The following is a 21483-nucleotide window of genomic DNA, read 5'->3' as shown; positions in this document are numbered from 1 at the left end:
CAGCGTCCCCTCTGACGTGCTCTCTGCAATGTTTGTTCAGAAGATGCCCCTTCTTACACTTCTTGTGTTTCCCAGTCTGGACCCCTCCCACCAGCAGTTCAGGCCCATTTGTCCCAGGCCCTTACTGCCCTCACTAGTCTGCTAGAGATCAAGGCAGACTTTCAGGAAGCCGGGTAGTCTCTAGTGGAGACTGACCTAACCAAGAGCGCCCACTTCAGCAGCCTTGCAGTTCTCACAAACAAGCAGAGCCCGGAAAATTACTTGTGTGCTCAGGCGCTCAGTCGTGTCCAGCTCTTTGTGACCCTGTGGACTGTAACCCACCAGGCTCCTCTGTCCATGGGGATTGTCAAGGCAAGAATACTGAAGGTCGGTTGTCATGCCTTCCTCTAGGGGATCTTCCCAACCCAGGGATTGAACCCAGGTCTCATTGTGGGAGGACTCGTTACATCTGAGCCACCAGAGAAGCTCAAGAATACTGGAGTGGGTAGCCTATCCTTCCAGGGGAACTTCCCGACCCAGGAATTGAACCGGGGTCTCTTGCACTGCAGGCGGATTCTTTACCAGCTGAGCTACCCAGGAAGCTGTAAGAGCTTTACATTTTAAAGATGTATTTCCCACGGTTATGGGCCTTAGCCTCTCACCGTCGAGCCCACACTCTAGCACTCAGATGGTGTGGCATCTGATACATGTTCTGGATGCCCAGGCCCTCCTTGGGAGCTGGGGAGCAAGGATGGGCAGTCGGGGCTGTCCTTGGCCAGCAGCTCAGGGCGTTCCTCGTGTATGAGGGCAGCAGGGCTACAAACTTCTCTCTATTCATTTTAGTCTTGACACAGTGTGGGATTTGAGATACATTTTTGCTGCTTGATGATAATGGCAGATACCTCATTCCTCTTTTCCATTCTCCATCTTGGGAGAGGTACCAGCTACCCAGGACAGCTTGTGGAGTCCGCTGCTGGATGGAATCTCTCCTCCCCTGGTGTCTCCAGTCTGACCCCGTGAGTGCCTCCCCTCAGTTCAGCCTCTGTCCTCTCCCACTCCACCCCTGCGGCAGCCTCTTTCCTGCTTCCTCTCCCTGCCTTTCTCCTTTCTGAACCCTGCAGCTGGGATGTAATTTGCATCGCCTTTGTGATTGTTCAGTCGCTAAACTGTGTCCGACTCTGTCGGACTTTGCCTTCTCCTCTCCTTCACCCTCAAGGATGGAGACTTCTCCGGGAAGCTACCCGTAACTTCCAGAACTGGGTTACGTGTCCCATAACGCTGCCACGGAGTCTCGTTAAGTTCCAGGGTCAGGGTATAAAGTCATGCCTGGGATACAGATGGAGCGTGATAAAAATTCCTCTCCGAAACCCTGAGGAAGGTGCCTTGCTGAAGACCCTTATCGCGAGGCCGGATGCCGCTGCTGCCTGCCCCTGTGGGAGCAGGTCACAGCTTTCTTTGGGTGAGCCCCAGGAGAAGTCATGGACCTGCAATTCAGGCTCTGTTGTGCAAACAGCAGGTGTTAGACTCACACTCAGGCGAGCTGCTCACTTTTGAAGAGGCCCGGGGACCCGAGACAGGCCACAGGAGTAGCAGGGGCTTGAGCTCGCCTCAGGCCCTCCTGCCTGGCTGCTCAGGGGATGGAGGGACAGGTGTTCAGTCACCAAGTCATGTCTGACTCTCTGTGACCCCATGGACTGCAGCACACTAGGCCTCCCTGTCCCTCACCGTCTCCTGGAGTTTGCCAAAGTTCATGTCCATTGAATGGGTGATGCTATCCAACCATCTCATCCTCTGTGACCCAAATAACTTAAAATTGCTTTCCCCATTTTTTTCCCCCTCCCTAGCTTTTTCAGACAAATACCATTGTGTTTGCTGAAGTGAAATACGCATGGAATACCATATTTCTGCACCCTCCCCGCCCCAAACCTGCACACCTGTACACTGTATCACAGTTTCCTCTTACTGTTTGTCTGTGTGCTAGACTGTGAGCTCCATGAGAGCAGGGCCATGTCCGGCTTGTTCATGGGGGTCCCCCATCCGGGTACCGTGCCTGGCACCTGGCAGGTCCCCCCGACACAAGGCTGACTGTGTAAATCCCCTGCTTTACAAGGGACAGCTCCGTTCTCTGAAGGCCAGGCACTGCCTTACAGGCCAGTCCTCATGGTTCTGCCTTGCACACGCAACACGTGATGCTTTGTTTCCCCTGCTAGCAGCCTCTGATGAGCAGGCGTCTTCGTGTTCTGATCTCTGTTCCTCCTACCAGGCCACTCCAGAGTGATGCCTAAAGTGTTTGGGAAAATGAATAAATTGTAGAAACCCAACCAAGCTCTGGTGTTTTTGTCTGCAGGCTGGTCTGCTTCTAGCCAAGACTTGTTGTTTTTCAATCGCCCAGTCGTGTCCGACTCTTTGTGAGCCCGTGAGCTGCAGCATGCCAGGCCTCCCTGTCCCTCACCATCTCCTGGAGCTCGCCCAAGTCCAGACTACTGGTTTCAAAAAAAGAGGAAGGTTATCCATAAGTGCATAAATTGCACTCTTGTAAGCATCTCATTAAGGAGGTCTCCATAAAATTCAAAATTCAAATCTTAATGATCTGGCTATATATGAGCTGAAGCTTCCCTGATATAAAGAATTCTCTGAAGAGTCATGTAGATAGTCTAGAATATTTTTTAGAAAGCATTCATCTGTACCAAGGACAGCAGGAAGGGAAGCGGGCATGTGGAAGAGAGGCCTCAAAGAGGCCACTTCTTAGCATCCAATCCAAGGCGTGAGGAAGTGACGTTGGCCCAAGGAGGACACAGAGGAACAGACTCATTCCTGCCTGCGGCCCTTTCGCCTAGGGTAGCCTCTGCTGTCAGGCTGGGTGGTGTGAAGAGTTACAGTGCGATGCGAACTCGCAGTTTAGATGAAGGTTAGCAGAAAATGACAGCTTCACAGATTGATTGCTGCCCAAATTAGTTGATGTATAAGTCTTTGCTTTTAAATCTAACATAACAAGAAGTAAATAGAAGTCAACCCACTTTTTCTTCTTTTTAAGAACTGAAAGGACAGAATGTCTTTGATCTTGAGAACAGCATACTGGCTTCAGGGCAGACTATTGTTGTGTAATCTGACAAGCAATAATGTAGAACTTTTCTTACATGTGTATAAAATAAATCTTAAGTACTGTAGCTTTTTAAGAAAATGAAATTCTATGAATGTTTCACAGAGCTTTGATGTTCTTGGGAGCAGTTAGGGAAATGCTCACTCAAAAGCTTATTTCAAGTAGTTGTGAGGCATTGCAGTGGGCTTTTTCCGCTCTGCTCCAAACACAGCTAGGGTGTAGGTGGTCTTTAACACACCACAGTGAGCACTCAGCCCCGGGGCTCTTAGCTGGTTTTGTTAGAGCGATTCCAAAGGCCCGTCCTGGAGGACAGAGTCTTCAGTAGTTGATGTTCTGTGTTACCTCAGACTGTCACCCCCGCCCCCAACCAGCGTTGGTCAGAGCTAGAGAGCAGATGCCATTGACAGGAGAGCTGACACGGCCTTCCCATCCCTTCCTGGGGCTCTCGTGTTTAATGCGTCACCTCTGTTTATTGGCGAGGGTTCCTCAGAGGACCCATGTGCTCCAGGAGGCAGCCAGCCCTTTTTGCTCAGGTAGAATGTCAGAATTCTGAGGACCGTCAAATAGGCTGGCAGCTGAGGCTGGGCCTGGGGCCCTGGGGGCTCATTCATCTCATCTACAAACTGGAAAAGACCAAGCAAGTCCCTTTACTTCTCAGGACCTCCATGTCCCTGTCAGGTAACAGGCTTGGCGGGAATGTCTCCAGGTTTACTTCTAGTGCTAATGTGAGTTCTAGGATCTTTGCTGGGCTTTCCCAAGGAGCATCTGGAGTGGAAGTTGGAGAGGAAGGAGTTGGGGACAAGCAGCAGACATTACTTGGCCGACAAAGTTCCGTCTAGTCAAAGCTATGGTTTTTCCAGTAGTCATGTACGGATGTGAGAGTTGGACCATAAAGAAAGCTGAGTGCCGAAGCACTGATACTTTTGAACTGTGATGTTCAGGAATCACTCAGACTTCAAGGAGATCAAACCAGTCAATCCTAAAGGAAATCAGTCCTGAATATTGGAAGGACTGATGCTGAAGCTGAAGCTAGGATACTTTGGCCATCTGATGTGAAAAACCGCCTAACTGGAAAAGACCCTGAGGCTGGGAAAGATTGAAGGCAGGAGGAGAAGGGGGTGACAGAGGATGAGATGGTTGGATGTCATCACTGACGCAATGGACGTGAGTTTGAGCAAGCTCTGGGAGATGGTGAAGGACAGGGAAGACCTCATGCTGCAGTCCATGAGGTCACAAAGAGTCGGACACGACTGAGCGACTGAGCAACAACAAGATGCCTAAGCCCTTGGATCCTTGGTTCCATGACCCAGTGCAACAGCACCACCCAGCCCCGCCCCCGCCTGCCCAGCCCCAGTTATGGAAGGACAAGGGGATCCTCGCCCTTGTTCCCTTCCCCACTCAGCTCCCTTTCACCAGCAGACGCACACACACGGATGTTTTAACATGGGAGAATTTTTAGGAGTAGCGCATGTGTTAGTCAGCTTAGGCTGCTGGAACAAAATACCATGGACTGGGTGGCTTAAATAACAAATTTATTATCTCAAATTTTGGAAGTAGAAGTCCCGAGATCAGGGTGCCAGCAGTTGAGTTCTCACAAAGCCTCTCTTCCTGGCTGGCAGACAGCATCTCTCTGTGGGCTCACGTGTCCTCTCCTTGGCGCATGAACTTGGAGAGAGAGACATCTCTCCTCTTCTAAGACCTCCAAGCCTATTGGACTAGGGCCCTACTAAAGGCTCTGTCTCTAAATGCAGTGACCTTGGGGATTGTGGCTTCAACATATAAATGTGGGAGGGATGACCCAGTTCTGTCCATGGCATCCAGGAATGCAAGGATCCCGGTGTCTGTGTGGAATGAAGTCCCTGCTTTTTAAAGGCTCACAGACTGGGAGGAGTTTAGACCCATGGGTCTGGAGGCAGTAGGGTTTGTAGTCGTTCAGAGTCCTGGATCTGGAGGAAAACAGTTTTGTTTGAATCCCAGCTTGGCCACTTATTAGCATGTGAGAGAGTGTGTGTGTGTGTGTGTGTGTGTGTGTGTGTGTGTGTTCAGTCACTCAGTTGTGTCCGACTCCTTGTGACCCCATGGACTGTAGCCCCCCAGGCTCCTCTGTCCATGGGATCTCCCAGGCAAGAATACTGGAACAGGTTGCCATTTCCTGTTGCAGGGGATCTTCCCGACCCAGGGATCAAACCTTCATCTCTTGCCCCTCTTGTGTTGGCAGGTAGATTCTTTACCACTAGCACCACTTATGATCTGGAACAAATTACTTAACCTATTACTGAGCCAGCATCCTGATCTGTGAAATCAGGATAACCGAGCAGGGTGGCTGTGAGGGTCAGACGGGGGCTTGTGTGGAAGGCCCCTGGCACCGAGCCTGTGCCCACTCTGGATGCTCAGTCAGTGGAAGTGATTACGACTGCTTTTCAGTCTTCCCGGTGCCCCTTTGCCAACTCTGTCCTTTGCCGCAGTCCTGCCTCTGGTCTCAGTAACATCCTCACCCTTCCAGATGTCCTCTTCCTAGCATCCTAGGACTCAGAGGCAAGTAATTAGAAACACTTGCTGCGTCTGGGGGCGGTGGGACAGGACTGTGGGAACAGCCCCCCACCCGTCCATGCTTTTCACTCGCTCTCCAGACAGAGCATCAGTCCTACCCCGTGCTAAACACGTGTCCTCTGTGCTCTAATTTTAAACTTCTTACTGTGGTATCATTTAACAATCACAGAATAGTTTTGAGGGTAGAAAGCTCTTTTCTTCCTCCCCTCTTTCCCCCCTTAACCCTTATCCCCCCAACCATAAACTATTTGAGAGTCACTTGCATACATATGTAACTTTACCCTCTAAATATTTGAGTGTACATTTTCTAAGAATAATGATTTCCCTGGTGGCTCAGATGGTAAAGTGTCTGCCTACAATGTGGGAGGCCCGGGTTCGATCCCTGGGTTGGGAAGATCCTCTGGAGAAGAAAATGGCAACCCACTCCAGTACTCTTGCCTGGAAAATCCCGTGGACGGAAGAGCCTGGTAGGCTACAACCCATGGGGTCGCAAAGAGTTGGACACGACTGAGCGACTAAACGTTCACTTTAAACTTTGTAAGAACAAGGACTTTCCTTCATATGACCACAGCAGTGTTATCAGATTCAGAAATTGTTTAATTTTATTCCCTGGTGGCTCAGACACAGTAAAGAATCTGCCTGCAATGCCAGAGACCCAGGTTCAATCCCTGAGCCAGGAAGATCCCCTGGAGAAGGGAATGGCAACCCACTCCAGTATTCTTGCCTGGAGAATCCCATGAACAGAGGAGCCTGGAGGGATACAGTCCATGGGGTCGCAAAGAGTTAGACATGACTGAGAGACTAACACACACACATCTAACAATAGTAATATCTAACCTGTCGTTCATGTTTCAGTTTTGTCAACTGTCCCAATAATGTTTTTTTAAAGCAATTTTCTTCTGATCCTGGGAGTCAATCCAGGATCACACACTGCACTTGATATCCTCTCTTTAGTCTCCTGTAGCCTGGAACAATTCCCTTGTCTTTCTTGGCCTTTTATGATATGGTCGTTTTTGAACAGTTCAGTCCAGTTATATTATAGAATGTCCCTCAAGTTGGTCCCTTAACATTTGTTTAAAATAAAATGTACTTCAGAAGCCATTTTCACATTCTTTTAAGGTACGGAGGTCATTCCTGAATGCCTTGCACTAGGCTCTGTGAGTTGGGAGCATGATATAGCCTGACTCTGCCTTGGGACCTGAAGTCTGGGTTTGTGGGCAGTTACTGTCAGAAGGACTGGAAGGGCCTGTCCATGCTCGTGACTAGTGGTCTGCCATGCAGCACCCAGAAGCTTGGAAAACGCATCTCAGAAGGATGCAGGCCAAGTCAGCATTCTGGAAGTCTCCAAAGATGCAGAAAATGGCTCCGCACCTGTTTCATTATCCAAGTTCACACTCTCAACCAAAGGCCTGCTTTTCTTGGACGCCTCCAGTGGGCACAGTCCTGGGTTCCAGCCTGTCCCTAATTCTGCTCTGCTCTGTGGCCTGGGGCTGCTCTCTCCCTCTCTGGGCCAGTGGTGGGAGAGGAGCCCCTCCTTGCTCTGCCAGGCGCCCCGGGAGCTAGGGACAGGGAGGGAGAGAGGCGCCGAGCCCTGAGTGTGGGAAGACACCCAGGACCTCGGCCCACAACAGGGTTAAGCCACCTTGGGACAATCTTCCTTGTGACCAGGCGGATGACTCATCAGACCCGGATCTTTGCTTTCTCAGCTGTTTAACGTCTCCGTTGGGTGGTATATATAGTGTGGAAAATGGTGAATCGTAATCTCAACAACCATGTAACATCCGGGAACTGTCCTGCTAGGTGGAGGCATTTTCTCAGACCAAAGCAAGCAACATAAGACTGCAACGTGACCTCAGTCATTACAGAACTTCAGCCAAGCAGGCTTTCATCATGAGAAACAAGATAAAATTGATCTTCATCTAGTCATCGAGTCAACACCGTCCTCTGCTGCAGGTTTTTTTTAAAGTTTCCTTTTTTAATATGTATGTATGTATTTGACTGTGCCAGGTCTTAGTTGCAGCATGCAGGATCTTCACTGTGGCATATGGAATCTAGTTCCCTGACCAGGGATCAAACCCGGGCCCCCTGCATTGAGAGCATGGAGTCTTAGCCTTTGGACCACCAGGGCATCCCATCTGCTGTGTTTTAACCCTTATATTAACACTGCAAAGTGCTCTCCCTGGAGATGCACGCATCCAGGTGAAAGATTTTGATTGTAAACAAAATTAAATAAAATGGAAAATTCAGTTCCTCAGTGACTGGGGACATTTAAAGGACACAGTAACCACAGTTGGACTGTGTAGGTCTAGACACTGATTGCTGGGCTCCGTGGGACAGCGCTGCTCTGCACGGCCAACCGTCTGGGAAGCAAAGGTGCGGGAGAGACTTCTGCGACAGACGTGGGCACACATGGAAAATCTGACAGATCGTGATGTTGGCACTTACATGCGACTGAGGGCTGTTGGCAGTGCAATTCTCTGGGCTTCTGGGCTGAGTCAGAGATGTGCTAAAAGATGCATGGAATTTCACTTCTGTTCTGGTAGCCCAGATCTCTGTTAGGTTAGTTCTACACCCTGGTACTGTAGTCAGGATATAAAGAGAATGCAGCTGTGAATTGGAGAAGGCAATGGCACCCCACTCCAGTACTCTTGCCTGGAAAATCCCATGGACGGAGGAGCCTGGTGGGCTACAGTCCATGGGGTCGCTAAGAGTTGGACACGACTGAGCAACTTCACTTCCACTTTTCACTTTCATGCACTGGAGAAGGATATGGCAACCCACTCCAGTGATCTTGCCTGGAGAATCCCAGGAACGGGGGAGCCTGGTGGGCTGCCATCTATGGGGTCCAATGGAGTTGGACATGACTGAAGCGACTTAGCAGCAGCAGCAGCAGCTGTGGATTAAGAATCCCCCTGCCAATGCAAGGGGTATGGGTTCAATCCCTGGTCCAGGAAGATCCCACAGTGCCACAGGGCAACGAAACCCATGCACCACAACTACTGAGCCTGTGCTCTAGAGCTGGAGAGTTGCAGACACTGAGCCCCTGTGCCACAACTACTGAAGCTGGCATGCCCTAGAGCCCGTGTTCCGTAATAGGAGAGGCCACAGCAATGAGAACTTGGTGCACTGAAACTGGAGAGTAGCCCCCGCTCGCTGCAACCAGAGAAGACCTAGCACAAAAAATAAATAAAAATTTTTTAAGTTAAAAAAAGAATGAAGAGAACGCAGCCAAAGCTGAATTGAGGCAGTGATTCAGTCATTGCCAGGGTCTTTCCCTTCACCGGGCCCTCCGCAGTCTCAGGGCCTTGAATGTGGAGGCGGTTTCTAGCTGTGGGGGGTGCTTCCTGTGGGAGGGACCCTGGGCCGGGGCAGAGGTGGGTGGTGGGTGATGGAGCAGGGCAAGGGGGCTGGGACTCGTCCACGAGGATGATAAACAACACATCGCTGGATTCATACTGCTCCTGTCCCTCAAATACCTGCTCCTGACATCATCCGGCCCTGTTCCCAGGCCAGACCTCAGCTCCCAGTTCCACAAAAGTGGTGGAGATGGAGCAGGGCTGCCAGATGTCTCTGGGCTTCCAGGACCCAGGTCTCCTCTACTGAGGAAGCCACGCAGCCTGTCTGTCTGTGGTCCTGGCCTGTGGGTGCGCCTTTGTCCCCGCCTCCTGCCCGCCCGAGCCCATGAGCCCAGGAGGGAAGCTGAGCCCTCGAAGCCTCCCTCGGCTGTTGCCTGCGCTCCCGCCAGGATGTGGCTCTTTCACTCTCTGCTCTGCGTGACCAGTAAGTCGGCCTCACCCCTTGCCCCCCAATGGGCTGCTGTGCCCTCAGCTCGGCCTGTCCGTTTGTGCGTCTGGTGGGGCTCAGAGCCCGAGGTTAGAGAAGAGGTGGGGCCTCCCCCCGGGGGGATGCTCTTGCTCGGTGGATCAGACCCCCCCCCTGGGGCTGGGAAGGGCCCCTGAGGCTCCCTCTGACTTTGGACTCCTTTGGACTCCGGGGCTCTGCCTCCTATTCCTCCTGCCACCTCCCCTCCCCATGCGTCCCCTTCCCCCAACCAGGCGTCCATGTCAGGCAGCCCCTCAGGTCTGTGCCGCGCTTCTCCTCAGAGTGTGCAAGCCCACCTGCCCAGCAGAGCCCCCTTCTCTTACACAGGAAGGGTTTAGCTGAGGAGGGGGTAAGGACCCTGTGAACAGGTGACCGCTGATGAGAGATGATGAGAGATGGTGGGCTGTGTGGTGGAGGACGAATGCAAGGTGGGGCCAGCTTCCTGTTCCTGATGTTAAGGCCCTATGAGAACCTGTGTGAGGGAGGGGGGCGCTTCCTCTCCACACTGCCTAGGGGGTCCCTTTCTGGCCTTTAAAATACCCATGGAAGCCCCTGGAGGCAAACCAAGCCAGGAGCCCACACCCAACCACCAGGCCCCAGGGAGGAGAGAGAGCGTGGTCAGTGAGCCCTGCAAGCCTGAGGCCAGGTGGTCCTGCTTAGTGATCTGACAGGACTCCTGTGCTGGTCAGAAGCTGGATGGAAGACCGGGTATCAGGCAGATGTAGTTTCAAAGCTCCTAGGAGCCTGTTTCCCCTAAGGATTGATGCAGGCCACTGAGTGAGGCCCGACAGTAGCTGAGCTGAGGCCAGGCTGGGGGGTGCTCAGAATCACTAATAGCGCTACCACAGGCCAGGCCGCCCAAGAGGCCGGCCAAATGCGCCCCAGCAAAGCGCACATTTCTGCACTCTGTTTAATATTTGATTATTTAAAAAAAAATCAAAATAGTTATCATGGAAAGATCAAAACCTTGTTGAACTTCCTTTTCCTTATTTTACAGTTTAGACTTCCCTTTATTTTCAGTTACATGTGGTGTGTGGAGAAGGTCTCATGCTTTTTTGATCTTGCATCACCAAACGTGTCCATAGACGATGTTTAGACGAGACCCTGGTCCACTCCTTCCCAGTATGAAAGAGGTGACTGAGGCCCAGACAGGGGTAGTGACTGGCCATAGTTACAAGCAAGTGCTGGTGGAAACGAGGCTTGAGCCCAAGCCTCTGCCTGCCTCCCAGCTCTAGAAGCTCCAAAATACCCCACGGCCTGGGACACTGACCCTGGTGTCACTCTGGGCTCCTGCTCGTCTCTTTCTCCTGTGGCCTCTGGAAGGATCAGTTATCACCCCAGCACCTTTTTCGGCAATGTCAAGTCACATGAGCTTTACAAAACCCCTTCTGAGGCCAAGGCACCCCCCAGGTGGATGGACAGTGGAGAGCAAGATGGAGCAGAGCCGCAATGAGATCCATGAGCCCACAGCTTGGCTATGCTGTGGGCCAGGGACGAGAGCAGGGCCCCAGCAGCACCAGTGTGAGTGGGAGAAATGGAGCCGTGACAATTCTGCCCTAAGAGTGAGGTCCTGAGACTTAGGGGTGGACTAATCATGAAGAGCTTCCTGGAGGAGGCGAGACTGGTGCTGAATCTTAAGAGCTGGAGAGCGTCTGAGAAAGTGACAAGGAGAGGCCAAGGGAGGGCGTAGGAACCCCTCAGACTGTGAGCCCAGGCCCTGCATCCTGGCTGCACCTCGCTAGGCTGGAGAGAATCCAGACTGTTCCTGGTCTGACCTCCTACCCTTCTCACCGTGGGGAAGCCCTGCAGCTGTTCCCTGCAGCCTGCTACTCCCATGTCAGTCTTCACCCTGACTCATTCGGTGACCACAGCCATTCACTTCTCCTCCCAGGCTCTTAGAGATTGCATCTACATAGCTCGGGTGAAGAAGGGAACTATGCTATGGTCTATAGAACCTTACAGTGGTCCAGGAACCAGAAGTCCAGGGTTGGCTTAGCTGTTGTATCAACTTCAGGCTGGAGCCTGGGGACCCCTCTGAGTCCTGCTGGGGGAATCGGGGAGGTGTCAGACCAGGCTCTGCCCAGGGCACACCCCAGATGGAAAGGCAAGTCTGTGATGGAAAACCTCAGCCACTGAGGGTGGAGGACTGTAGTGTCCAAGGTGGCCCGTAGGATGGGGGAGGTCCTTAGCAAGTGCAGACAGTGATAGGGGTGGGAAGCTTCTATGCAGGAGAAGCAGTATGGACAGAGACCCCAGTGTGAGGATCATGTTTAAGGAGACACAGGGTGAGATCTCAGTGGGGATCAGATGCTCTGATGTTGACTGCCCCCCACAGCCAGGACACCCTGGGCCCTAGGGGGAAGCAGGCCACATGCACACCAGGACCCTCTGTCCCCAGCTGGAGGGCCCGCTAAGGACACCTTCAGGCAACACATGGGGGTGGGGAAAGTGTCCCCCAGGCTGAGAGGTAAGACACATGCAGTGTGCATGGGCAGGCCAGGTGTGGGGGCAAGCCACTCGGGAGCCAGACACCTCTGACCTCCTCCGGGAGTCTGGGTTTTGGGGAGTGTAAACAGGGGCCATGCGGGTGGTCAGGGAGGTGGTGGAGAGTGTGGGGGATCCAGAATGCTAGGCTAAGGGAGCTCTGGCTGCACTCTGACGGCAGGGGGAAAGCCAGTAGGCCCCGAGCCCAAACGTGACCATGAGACTTGCCTGTTGTGTAGAAGGCAGTGTCCTGGAGGAAAGGGAGGCAGAGGCTCGTGAAGAGGCAGTTGCCGAGACTTGGGGCAGGAGGATGTGGGGAGGAGGAGACACGGGGAAGATGTAGGAGGAAACCGCAAGCACTTTGCGTGGAACCTAGCCCAGTCTCCCCCAGACCTGCTGGCCATGGCCATCAGGTAGCCTGTGAACGGAGTCGGAGGGCAGGCATGAGGCTTGGGGCTGAGATGATGAGGCTCAACTTAAAGGCCCAGGTGGGTGAGCGCAGGGTGAGCTGCCCCATGGGACAGGCAGCCTGCAGACCTTTCTGGGTGCTCTCGGCTGGGCGTCAGGATGGCTGAGTCTAGTCCTAGTTCTATGGCCGGGCTTCTTGCTTAATTTGGGGAAACCATGCCCCCCAGGTTCAGTTTGCTAAGCTGGGAACAGTACTGTGAGAATGTGTATTTAAACAGCCCAGTGTGATGGGGGAGAGGGGGGCTGGTGGGGGGCCGTGGGGCTGACAGGATGGAGTGGGGTCTGACTCAGCAGGCCCGTGTGGCTGAGGCAGCTTGGGAAGGCAGCCCTGTGGGTGGTGTGGTGGCAGACTCTGGTTCAGCCGGGCTCTCATCTCTGACAGCACTAGAGGGGGGGCTTCACCCGGAGAGCAGACGGCAGAGAGCGTGGCGGGCCCTCTGTGGTTATAACACTGACATTAGCACCCACCTACGGAGCCTTCGGTATGTCGGGCCCTACGCAGGGCATCGCCCTGCTGGTGCGCACGGTTCCACATCATAGCTGAGAAGACTGCAGTGAGGTGACCGCAGGTCCTTCAGGGACTCCGTGGCAAAGCGAGCACTGTCTGCCTCCGGGGCTCATGCTCATTTCTCTGTCTAGGGGGGAAGTGGGAAGGGTGGGGGGGTCCCTGATGGATGCACAGTCTGGGTAAAGGGACTGTGGCAGCGATTGGGTGTAGAGTCTGCTCCAGCAAGGTGACTCACGTCTGGTGGACCCCAGGCACCGGCTGGCCTTCTGAGAGAGCTCAGTGGACCCGTTGACACACCTACACACACACACACACACACTTCTCAGCTCAGAGGACCCTGTGACACATTAGCACACACACACAGCTTACACACGTGTGCATGTGTGTTGACCTATCTATACATGCACACACACACGTGCGCATGTTCTCAGGTCAGCAGACCCATTGACACACCTACACACACACACACACAGCCTACACACATGCACATGTTCTCAGCAGACCAGCTGACACATCTACACACACACACACACACACACATATTCTCACTGACCTAATTACCAGCTCGCTCACCCAGAGCTCTGCCCCAGTTCTCATCTGCTGGCACAACAGGGAGCCTGGTCTCAATTTACACCAACACCCTCGTCCCCAGGGCCTCCGGCTTTTACTGAAGACCTTAGAATGAGGCAGACCTGGGCCCCAGACACCAATTTCAGTGGGCAGATGGGCCACAAAGCCATCCCCTGACCTCTCTGAGCCCCAGCACCTGTGTATGGTGCCTGGAAGAGAGCAGGTGGTCCAGGAAGGTGGTCGTGAGTGTCTCTATGCTTGTCTCCTCCCCTTTCCCACCCCTCAGAGATTTTGAGCCAAGACCCCTCAGTTGAACAAAGCGAAAGATGGGGGTGCCGGGGTTGAGATCAGAAATCTCTGGCCCTATCTGATGTTTCTAATCTGGGCCTGGCACTATGTCAAGTGGGACTTTGTGGTTGAGGGTGTCATGGATGACAGATCAGATTACTGTCTGGGGGAAACAGACTTCATCGTAGATCACTCTGACCCAGACAGGATTTAGTCAGAGCCAGACAGAGACAGCCCAGGATGCTGAGGGGGCTCAGAGATCAGAAGGGCAATCTGGTCAAGAATCTAGTTGGCTCCTGGGGCAGGGAGTGCCTGAACAGGGCCCCAAAGGATGGGGCAGAGCTGGGAGAGTGATGAGGAAGGCACACGGGGCAGAGGGAGCCGCCGTGCACAGGCCCTGTGGTGGGAGATATGCAGTGTGTTCAGGAAGTGGGGTATCAGGCAGCTGGAGAACAGAGCAGGCAGAGGGAATACTGGGCTGGGCAGGGAGATATCATGGATGTCCGGGAAGGAAGACTACACTTCTCACGGGGGTTTCAATTCATGTCTGTGAGTCACACAGATGGTAAAAAAGGGGAAAGAAGGCCTTCCACTCACTCCTTGTAAGAAGTGGGTAGTTCTCACTTCACTTTTTAGTTTTTGTTTTTTTTTACCTGCCCCATCCTTATAAGTTTTATTTTAGCGCATGATATATTTTTATGAGTCACCACCCATCATTCTGGGCAAGGCAGGGGTATAAAGGGAAAGCAATAAAGTACAGATTTTGTGTCGGGCTCAGGGAAGAGGAATGAGAATTGAAAGGTGAAAGCAGACACTGCCCCTCAGAGGGAGCCTGCGCCTTCAGCCTTTGGAAGATTGGTTTTTAACAAAGTTTCAAGTGTGTACAGAAATAAAGAAAACGAGGGGACTTCCCTGGTGGTCCAAGGGTTAAGCCTCTGCCCTTTCACTCCATGGGGCATGGGTTCAGTCCCTGGTTGGGGAACTAAGATCCTACATGCTGAGTGGTGTGGCCAAAAGAAAAGGACATTAGTAAACCCAATCCCAATATGCCCATCACCCAGATGACACAGCTATCAAGATCTTGTCACACCTGCTGCATTGATTTCAGCTGTCATTTTTTGTTTGCTTTACCAAAGTATGTTAAAGTCTTGATGCTCACAGCTTGGTCTGAGGACCAGATGCAGCCTGGCATCACTTACCAGCCTGTTAGACTAGGATCTCAGCCCCACTCCCTTACGTCCTGAATCAGAACCTACAATTTAGAAGAAGATCCTTGGGTGATCTGTTTGCACTTTCATGCTTTGGAAGCTTTATTTGAAGGAAAATCCCACCGTCAGTCATTTTACCCTCAAATGCTTCAATACAAATTTTTAAAGGCGATATCCTCTTACAGTCTCAATGTTCTCATCACCTAACAAAATGAACAGTAAGTCTTTGTTAATGTCTAATGTTGTTGCTCATTTGCTAAGCTGTGTCTGACTCTTTGCAACCCCATGAACCGCAGCACGCCAGACTCCCTTGCCTTTCACTATCTCCTGGAGTTTGTTCAAATTCATGTCCATTAAGTCAGTGATGCCGTCTAACCCTCTCATCCTCTGCCACCTCCTCCTCCTTTTGCTAATACTCAGCTTGTATTCGAATCTTCCTGACGGTCTCCACATGTCTATTTTTAACAGTTGATGAGTTCAGATCAAGAGCCTAACAAGGCCCAGACATCACGTGCGGTTGCTATGCCTTTCTTAGTCTAGAGGGGCCCCCTCGCTCATTTGGGCGTCTGTGTGTCCTTTTCAAATCTTTGCTTGACTGCAGAGCTCCGACGCTTGTCCTGCAGAACAAATAAATCTTCATGAAAGATTTGCGTGTTTGCTTCCTCTCAGAGTTATTTGTCCTTCAACCCCCTGTATTTCCTGAAACCTGGCAGTTAGGGCTAATGCCTTCAGTAAAGGCAGGTTTAACTTTTTTTGACGAGCACACTTTATACCAGCCATCCCCAACCTTTTTGGCACCAGGGGCTGGTTTTGTGGAAGACAACTCTTCTGGACAGTTGGGGTGAGGGGATGTTTTCAGGATGATTCAAGCACACTGAATTTCTTGTGCACTTTACTTCTATTATTATTGCATCAGCTCCACCTCAGATCATCAGGCATTAGATCCCGCAAGTTAGGGACTCCTAGTCAAAAAAATCAGGAGGATTTTGCCATTTTTCCTGCATTTCCCTTGCTCCTTTTTTCGGTTTCCTCTGCTGAGGTATTTTAAAGACTTGCTTCTTGGTGTGGTCTGATGATTGGCAGCCTGGACACCACATGGGAGCTGTTAGAAATGCAGAGTCTTGGGCCCCAGTATTCTTCCTGGGGAGTCACACTAGGAGGCACACATGCCTGGGGGACCCACTCTTAGGGGTGCTAAGATGAACTAGTGGGCTGGGGGTGTCAGTCTAATTGTGAAGCGCTCTATCAAGCTTTCATCCAAGTAGTTTCTTCCATTGATGATTGTGGCCTGAATTAACTGTTGTATTTCATTCAGATCAGATCAGATCTGATCAGTCGCTCAGTCGTGTCCGACTCTTTGCGACCCCATGCATCGCAGCACGCAAGGCCTCCCTGTGCATCATCAACTCCCGGAGTTTACCCAGACTCACATCCATCAAGTCAGTGATGCCATCCAGCCATCTCATCCTCTGTCATCCCCTTCTCCTCCTGCCCCCAATCCCTCCCAGAATCAGAGTCTTTTCCAATAAGTCAACTCTTTGTATTTCATTAGGACTTGCAAAATTGTATGCTTTTTTTTGTTTTTGACTGCATTACATGTGGAATCGTAGTTCCCCAACCAGGGATTGAACTTATGCCCCCTGCACTGAAAACTTGGAGTCTTAACTCCAAATTAAGACTTAAATCCAAATCCATTGGATTGCCAGGGATGTTCTGCAAAATTCTGTTTTTATGATTCTATTATTCCTTCCCCATTTGTTAGTAATGATTCTTCCTTAAAGAACTTTTTCTCACCAACTAAGACTGGTGACCCTGAAATGCAGTGCATACAGGAAAGGCAAGATTGTTGAATACTTTCCCTTTCATAGTCGATTTTCAGAGTTAGGGGACAATGCCCTCATTACACTGCCAATGGTGAGCAATGCAGTGTTTTGATTTCTTTTGTTTTTGTTTCCTCTTGGACACAACTTGGCAACCGAACAACAACAACAACAAGTCTTTTAAGTATCATTAAGAATCCCTGGAATTTTTATATATTAAATATGTTTCAGACACTTGCAATTATTATTGTTTTTTAAATTGAACTATAGTTGATTTACAATATTGAGTTAATTTCAGGTGTACAGCAAAAGGATTCCATTATATTGGGTTGGCCAAAAAATTCTTTCAGGTTTTTCCATAAGACATTACACATATACATTCTTTTTCTTTATAGGCTGTCACAATATACTGAATATATATATAGTTCCCTGTGCTATACAATAAATCCTTGTTGTTTATCTATTTTATGTATGTGTGCTTCATTCGTGTCCGACTCTTTGCAACCCTATGGACTGTAGCCCGCCAGGCTCTTCTGTTAATGGGATCTGCCAAGCGGGAATACTGGAGTATAGCAGTGTATTAATCTCAAACTCCTAATTTATTCCTTCCCACCCCTGCGATTACTATTTTTTAAGGTAGGCTGTTTTTTGAAGTCACACACAAAAATGAACAAAGTCAGAGCAGTGAATTTTCAAATTAAATCAAATCCACATGCTGATACCCATTTCAAGAAACAGAACATTACCGACATCCATAAACACCTCCTGTGGACCCTCCAGTCATTACTTTACCCCCAAGGGTAACCATCCTCCTGACTTCTAATATCATGGATTACTTTGCCTGTTTTGAACTTCACTTAAATGAAATTATACATGTTCTGTTTCGTCCCCAGCGTTTTTCATCTGACGTTGTGTTTATAGATCTACCCACCTTGTCGTCAATTATTTTTGTTGCTGTAGGGTATTCCATTGGTGAATATACTGCAGCTTGTTGGTGGATATGTGGGTTGTTCCAGTTTGGGGTTATTATGAATAGTGAGGCTGTGAACATTCTTGTACATGTCTTTTCATGAATTTATGAACATATTTCTATTGGATTTATGCCTAAGGCTAGAATCGCTTAGTCATGAGTTATGCATATATTCAGCTGTAGTTGATAATAGCCAAACGATTTTCTAAAGGGGTTATACAAATTTACACCCCCACCAGCAGTATATGACTATTCTAGTGGCTCTACGTTATTGTTAACACTTGGTATTATCTTTTTCGGTTTAGCCATTCTGGTGGTTATGGAGTGGTATTTTTACCGAAAGAGTATGTGTGAGGTCTGGCTGCTCACTGCTCAAAAGCCAGTAAACAGGCCAAGTAGGTGGAAAGGAAAGTTTGCTTTATTTCAGAAGCCAGCAGCTGGAGGGTGGGGGGAGGTGGATGTCTGTCCAAAGTCCAATACCCCCCCCATCCCCGGCAACCAGTGGGGCAGGAGCTTTTATAGACAGAAGAATGGGGTGGTGGGGGTGGCTACATGCAGAAACCGCAGTCAGCTCTGATAGTCATCTTCAAATTGGTCATCAGTGGTCTGACCAGTGTCATCTTGATTGTTTTAGGTACAGTTAATCTTCAGTTCCAGAGTCTGTTTGTTCCCATTTCTTTGTGGCCAGTTCTTGGAATTGTGGCAGGAATTGTCCTGGGTACAGTCTGGTCATCATGTAGTTAACTTGTCTGCCTGGTGTAGCTAGAAGACAGCTCCCAGGACATGGCTCAGAGTATTACCTATAGCCCTTGAGAAAGAATTAAAGGTCCTTGACTATGCTTAATGACTACGTTATTATTATTTAGTCTCCTTTGACAGTTTCCCTTTGATTCTGCCTTTCTCACTTCTCGGATAAAACTATTTGACTGAAGTTTTCCACAGACAAAAGGCAGGCAGAGGTGCCAGGGTGGGGGGCAAGGACCCATAAGGTCTTGCGCTGTTTCAGCATCACACAATCTCAGTTTGCCCTTCTGTGAAGTCTAATGATGACTTCTCATGATTACTGGACGTTGCATAGTCTCTTTTGTGAAACGTCCTTCTGTCTGTTAGCTTACATGCCTTTTTCATACTGATTTGTGGTCAGATGCTTGTACTGCAAACATCTCCTCTCTGTGGCTTGCCTCTCTCGTCTTTTAGTGATGTCTTCTGATAAACAGTTCTTAAGTCTAAGGAAGTTCAGCTTATCAATGCTTTTCTTTATAGCTAGTGTGTTTTTGTGATCTGTTTAAAAAGTATCTGTCTACCCTAGGGTCCTTTGTTTTCTCTTAAAAGCTTTCTTATTTCACTTTTCATAGTTAGATATATGGTCCATCTAAACCCACATTTTAATCTTCAGTTCATCAGGAATTGATTTTTTGTGCCTATAATTTTTTTCAATGTTGATATCCAAGTGACCCAATCCAATGTATTTAAAAGATCATTCTTTCACCACTGTTCCTTACTGTCACCCTTGTCCTAAATCAAGTGACTATATGTTTTTGGGCTCTCTGTTTCATTGATCTATTTGTCTATCCTAATGCCAATATAATTCTGTTTTAATAACTGTAAGTTTATAATATTGATAAATGATAAATCCAAAAATTTTATTCTTATTCTTCAGGAGTACCTGACTATTCTTGCCCATTGTGTTTCTTTCTCTCTTCTTTTTTTTAATGTCAGCTCTGTCTTTCTTGTTTAAAAAATTAATTTATTTCTTAATTGGAGGAAAATTGCTTTGTAGTGTTGTGTTGGTTTCTGCCCTAGAACTCGAATCAGTCATAATTATATTGCCCTTTGCATTTTCACATAAATTTTTTAAATGGCTTGCTAACATCTCCCCCCTACCCACAATAACTTGCTAGGATTTTTTTTTTTAACTAATCAATTTCATTTTATTTGTTTATTTGGCTGCCTTTATTTGGGCTATGAACTGTAGCCCATCAGTTTCCTCTGTCCATGGGATTCTCCAGGCAAACACACTGGAGTGTGTTGCCATGCCCTCCTCCAGGGGGTCTTCCTGACCCAGGGGTCGAACCTGCATCTCTTTTATGTCTTCTGCAGTGGCGGGTGGGTTCTTTACCATCACAGCCACCTGGGAAGCCCTAAGTTGTATGTACTATCCTCTTATTTCATGAATGTCTTAGGATGTGTTCTGATGTTTTTTCATTCATATTGGTAATTTCTATGTTCTCTCTCTTTTTTTTCTTCCATAATCAGTGTTGCTAGAGGTTTATCAGTTTTATTACTCTTTCTAAAAACCAAGCTTTGATTTTCTCTATGTAGGTTAGTTTTCTATTTCATCAATATGCTCATATCTTTATTCCTTCCTGTATTCTCTCTGAGTTTGATTTGGTTTCCATTTAGCTTTTTGAGATGGAATATTAGATAACTAGTTTTCAGTTTTTCTTTCCTTTTTTTTAAACATATGCATATAATGCTGTATGTTTCCTCTAAGCACTTCTTTAACTGTATCACACAAGTTTTGATTTGTCCTATCTTAATTCTCATTTAGTAAGGTCTCCATTTTTGACCTTACATTATTTAGAAGTACATTGCTTATTTTCCAAGAAGTTCAGATTTTTCTTGCTTTCTGTTATTGATTTCTAGTTTAATTCTACTATAGTCAGAGAACATACTCTGGATTATGTCAATCCGTTGAAACGTACTGAGGTTTATTTTATGACCCGGCACACTTATGGTCAATTTTGATATTTCATGTGTACTTGAAAAAAATGTTTACTTTGCCATTGTTGGCTATAATATTCTGTTAGTCGATTATATCAAGTTTGTTAATTGTGTTGTTCAGATCTTCTAAATACTTACTGGATTTGGTTTTTTGCTTTTTTTTGGTCTACCTAATATGAAAGACTTGTTAAATCTTTTAGTTCAATCAATTTTTGCTTTGTATAGTTTGAAGTAATGTTATTGGAGACATACATATTTAAAGTGGTTATATCTTCCTTAGGAGTGAAGAACCACATAGTCGTAAGTTTTGTATTTCCTTCTCTTCTTTAGTTAAAAGAATAGTTTATACCTGTCTGTTGCTTAAGGATTTTACTTTGTTCCTAAAATCTCTACTGCCAAGTGAAAAGCCATTAATTGGGGGGGGGGGAAAACTTCCATCAGTTTTTCAAATGAAAAATTGTGATGCATTCCAGCCACCCCAGTATCTAAATAACTTTTAATGATGGAAAATTTTATAAATTTACAAACAAAACAAGTATATATTAAAAACCCAATCATTTGAATATAAAATTACAATTTACAGATACAACTTATTGTAATGAAGGCTTGCTGTCCTCATTAGAGGAGGAAAGGAAGACTCAGGGATGGGTGGTGGAGGATGGGCGTGAGGGGGTCGTTACTAAAAAAGTACATTTTCCTTTCTGTACCACTTCTTTACTGTTTTTTAACTTTTGGGGGACCTATGGCTATCTTACATTCAAACTCCCTTTAAAAATAAAGTCACAGAGAAATATTTTGAGGCCAAAATAAATACTAAACCTTAAAATCACTTCAAGACACATGGAAACAGCTTGTGCACTCAGTAGCCTGTAGAATCATAGAAGACAGTATCTCTTCAGCCTCCTCGATGGGCATACATATGCAAAACAAAGTATATGAGGTTTACCCGAACTTGGGGCTTCCCTGGTGGCTCAGATGGTAAAGCGTCTGCC

The 21483-nt window shown here is 48.5% G+C and overlaps 1 protein-coding gene across 1 annotated transcript in view; it reads left to right on the top strand.

Moving 5' to 3' along the window:
- Positions 1-9350: 9350 nt before the first annotated feature.
- ITGAE (integrin subunit alpha E) overlaps positions 9351-21483 on the top strand; it is a 63358-nt gene continuing 51225 nt past the window's right edge. Inside the window, exon 1 of the mRNA NM_001425068.1 lies at positions 9351-9409. Coding sequence (NP_001411997.1) covers positions 9376-9409 — 34 coding nt within the window. The 5' untranslated portion in view covers positions 9351-9375. The remainder of the gene's footprint in view (positions 9410-21483) is intronic.

The sequence above is a fragment of the Bos taurus genome, chromosome 19 (assembly GCF_002263795.3).
Source record: "Bos taurus isolate L1 Dominette 01449 registration number 42190680 breed Hereford chromosome 19, ARS-UCD2.0, whole genome shotgun sequence".
NCBI classification, from domain to species: Eukaryota; Metazoa; Chordata; class Mammalia; order Artiodactyla; family Bovidae; genus Bos; species Bos taurus.
This window is presented reverse-complemented; position numbering and strand designations above follow the sequence as displayed.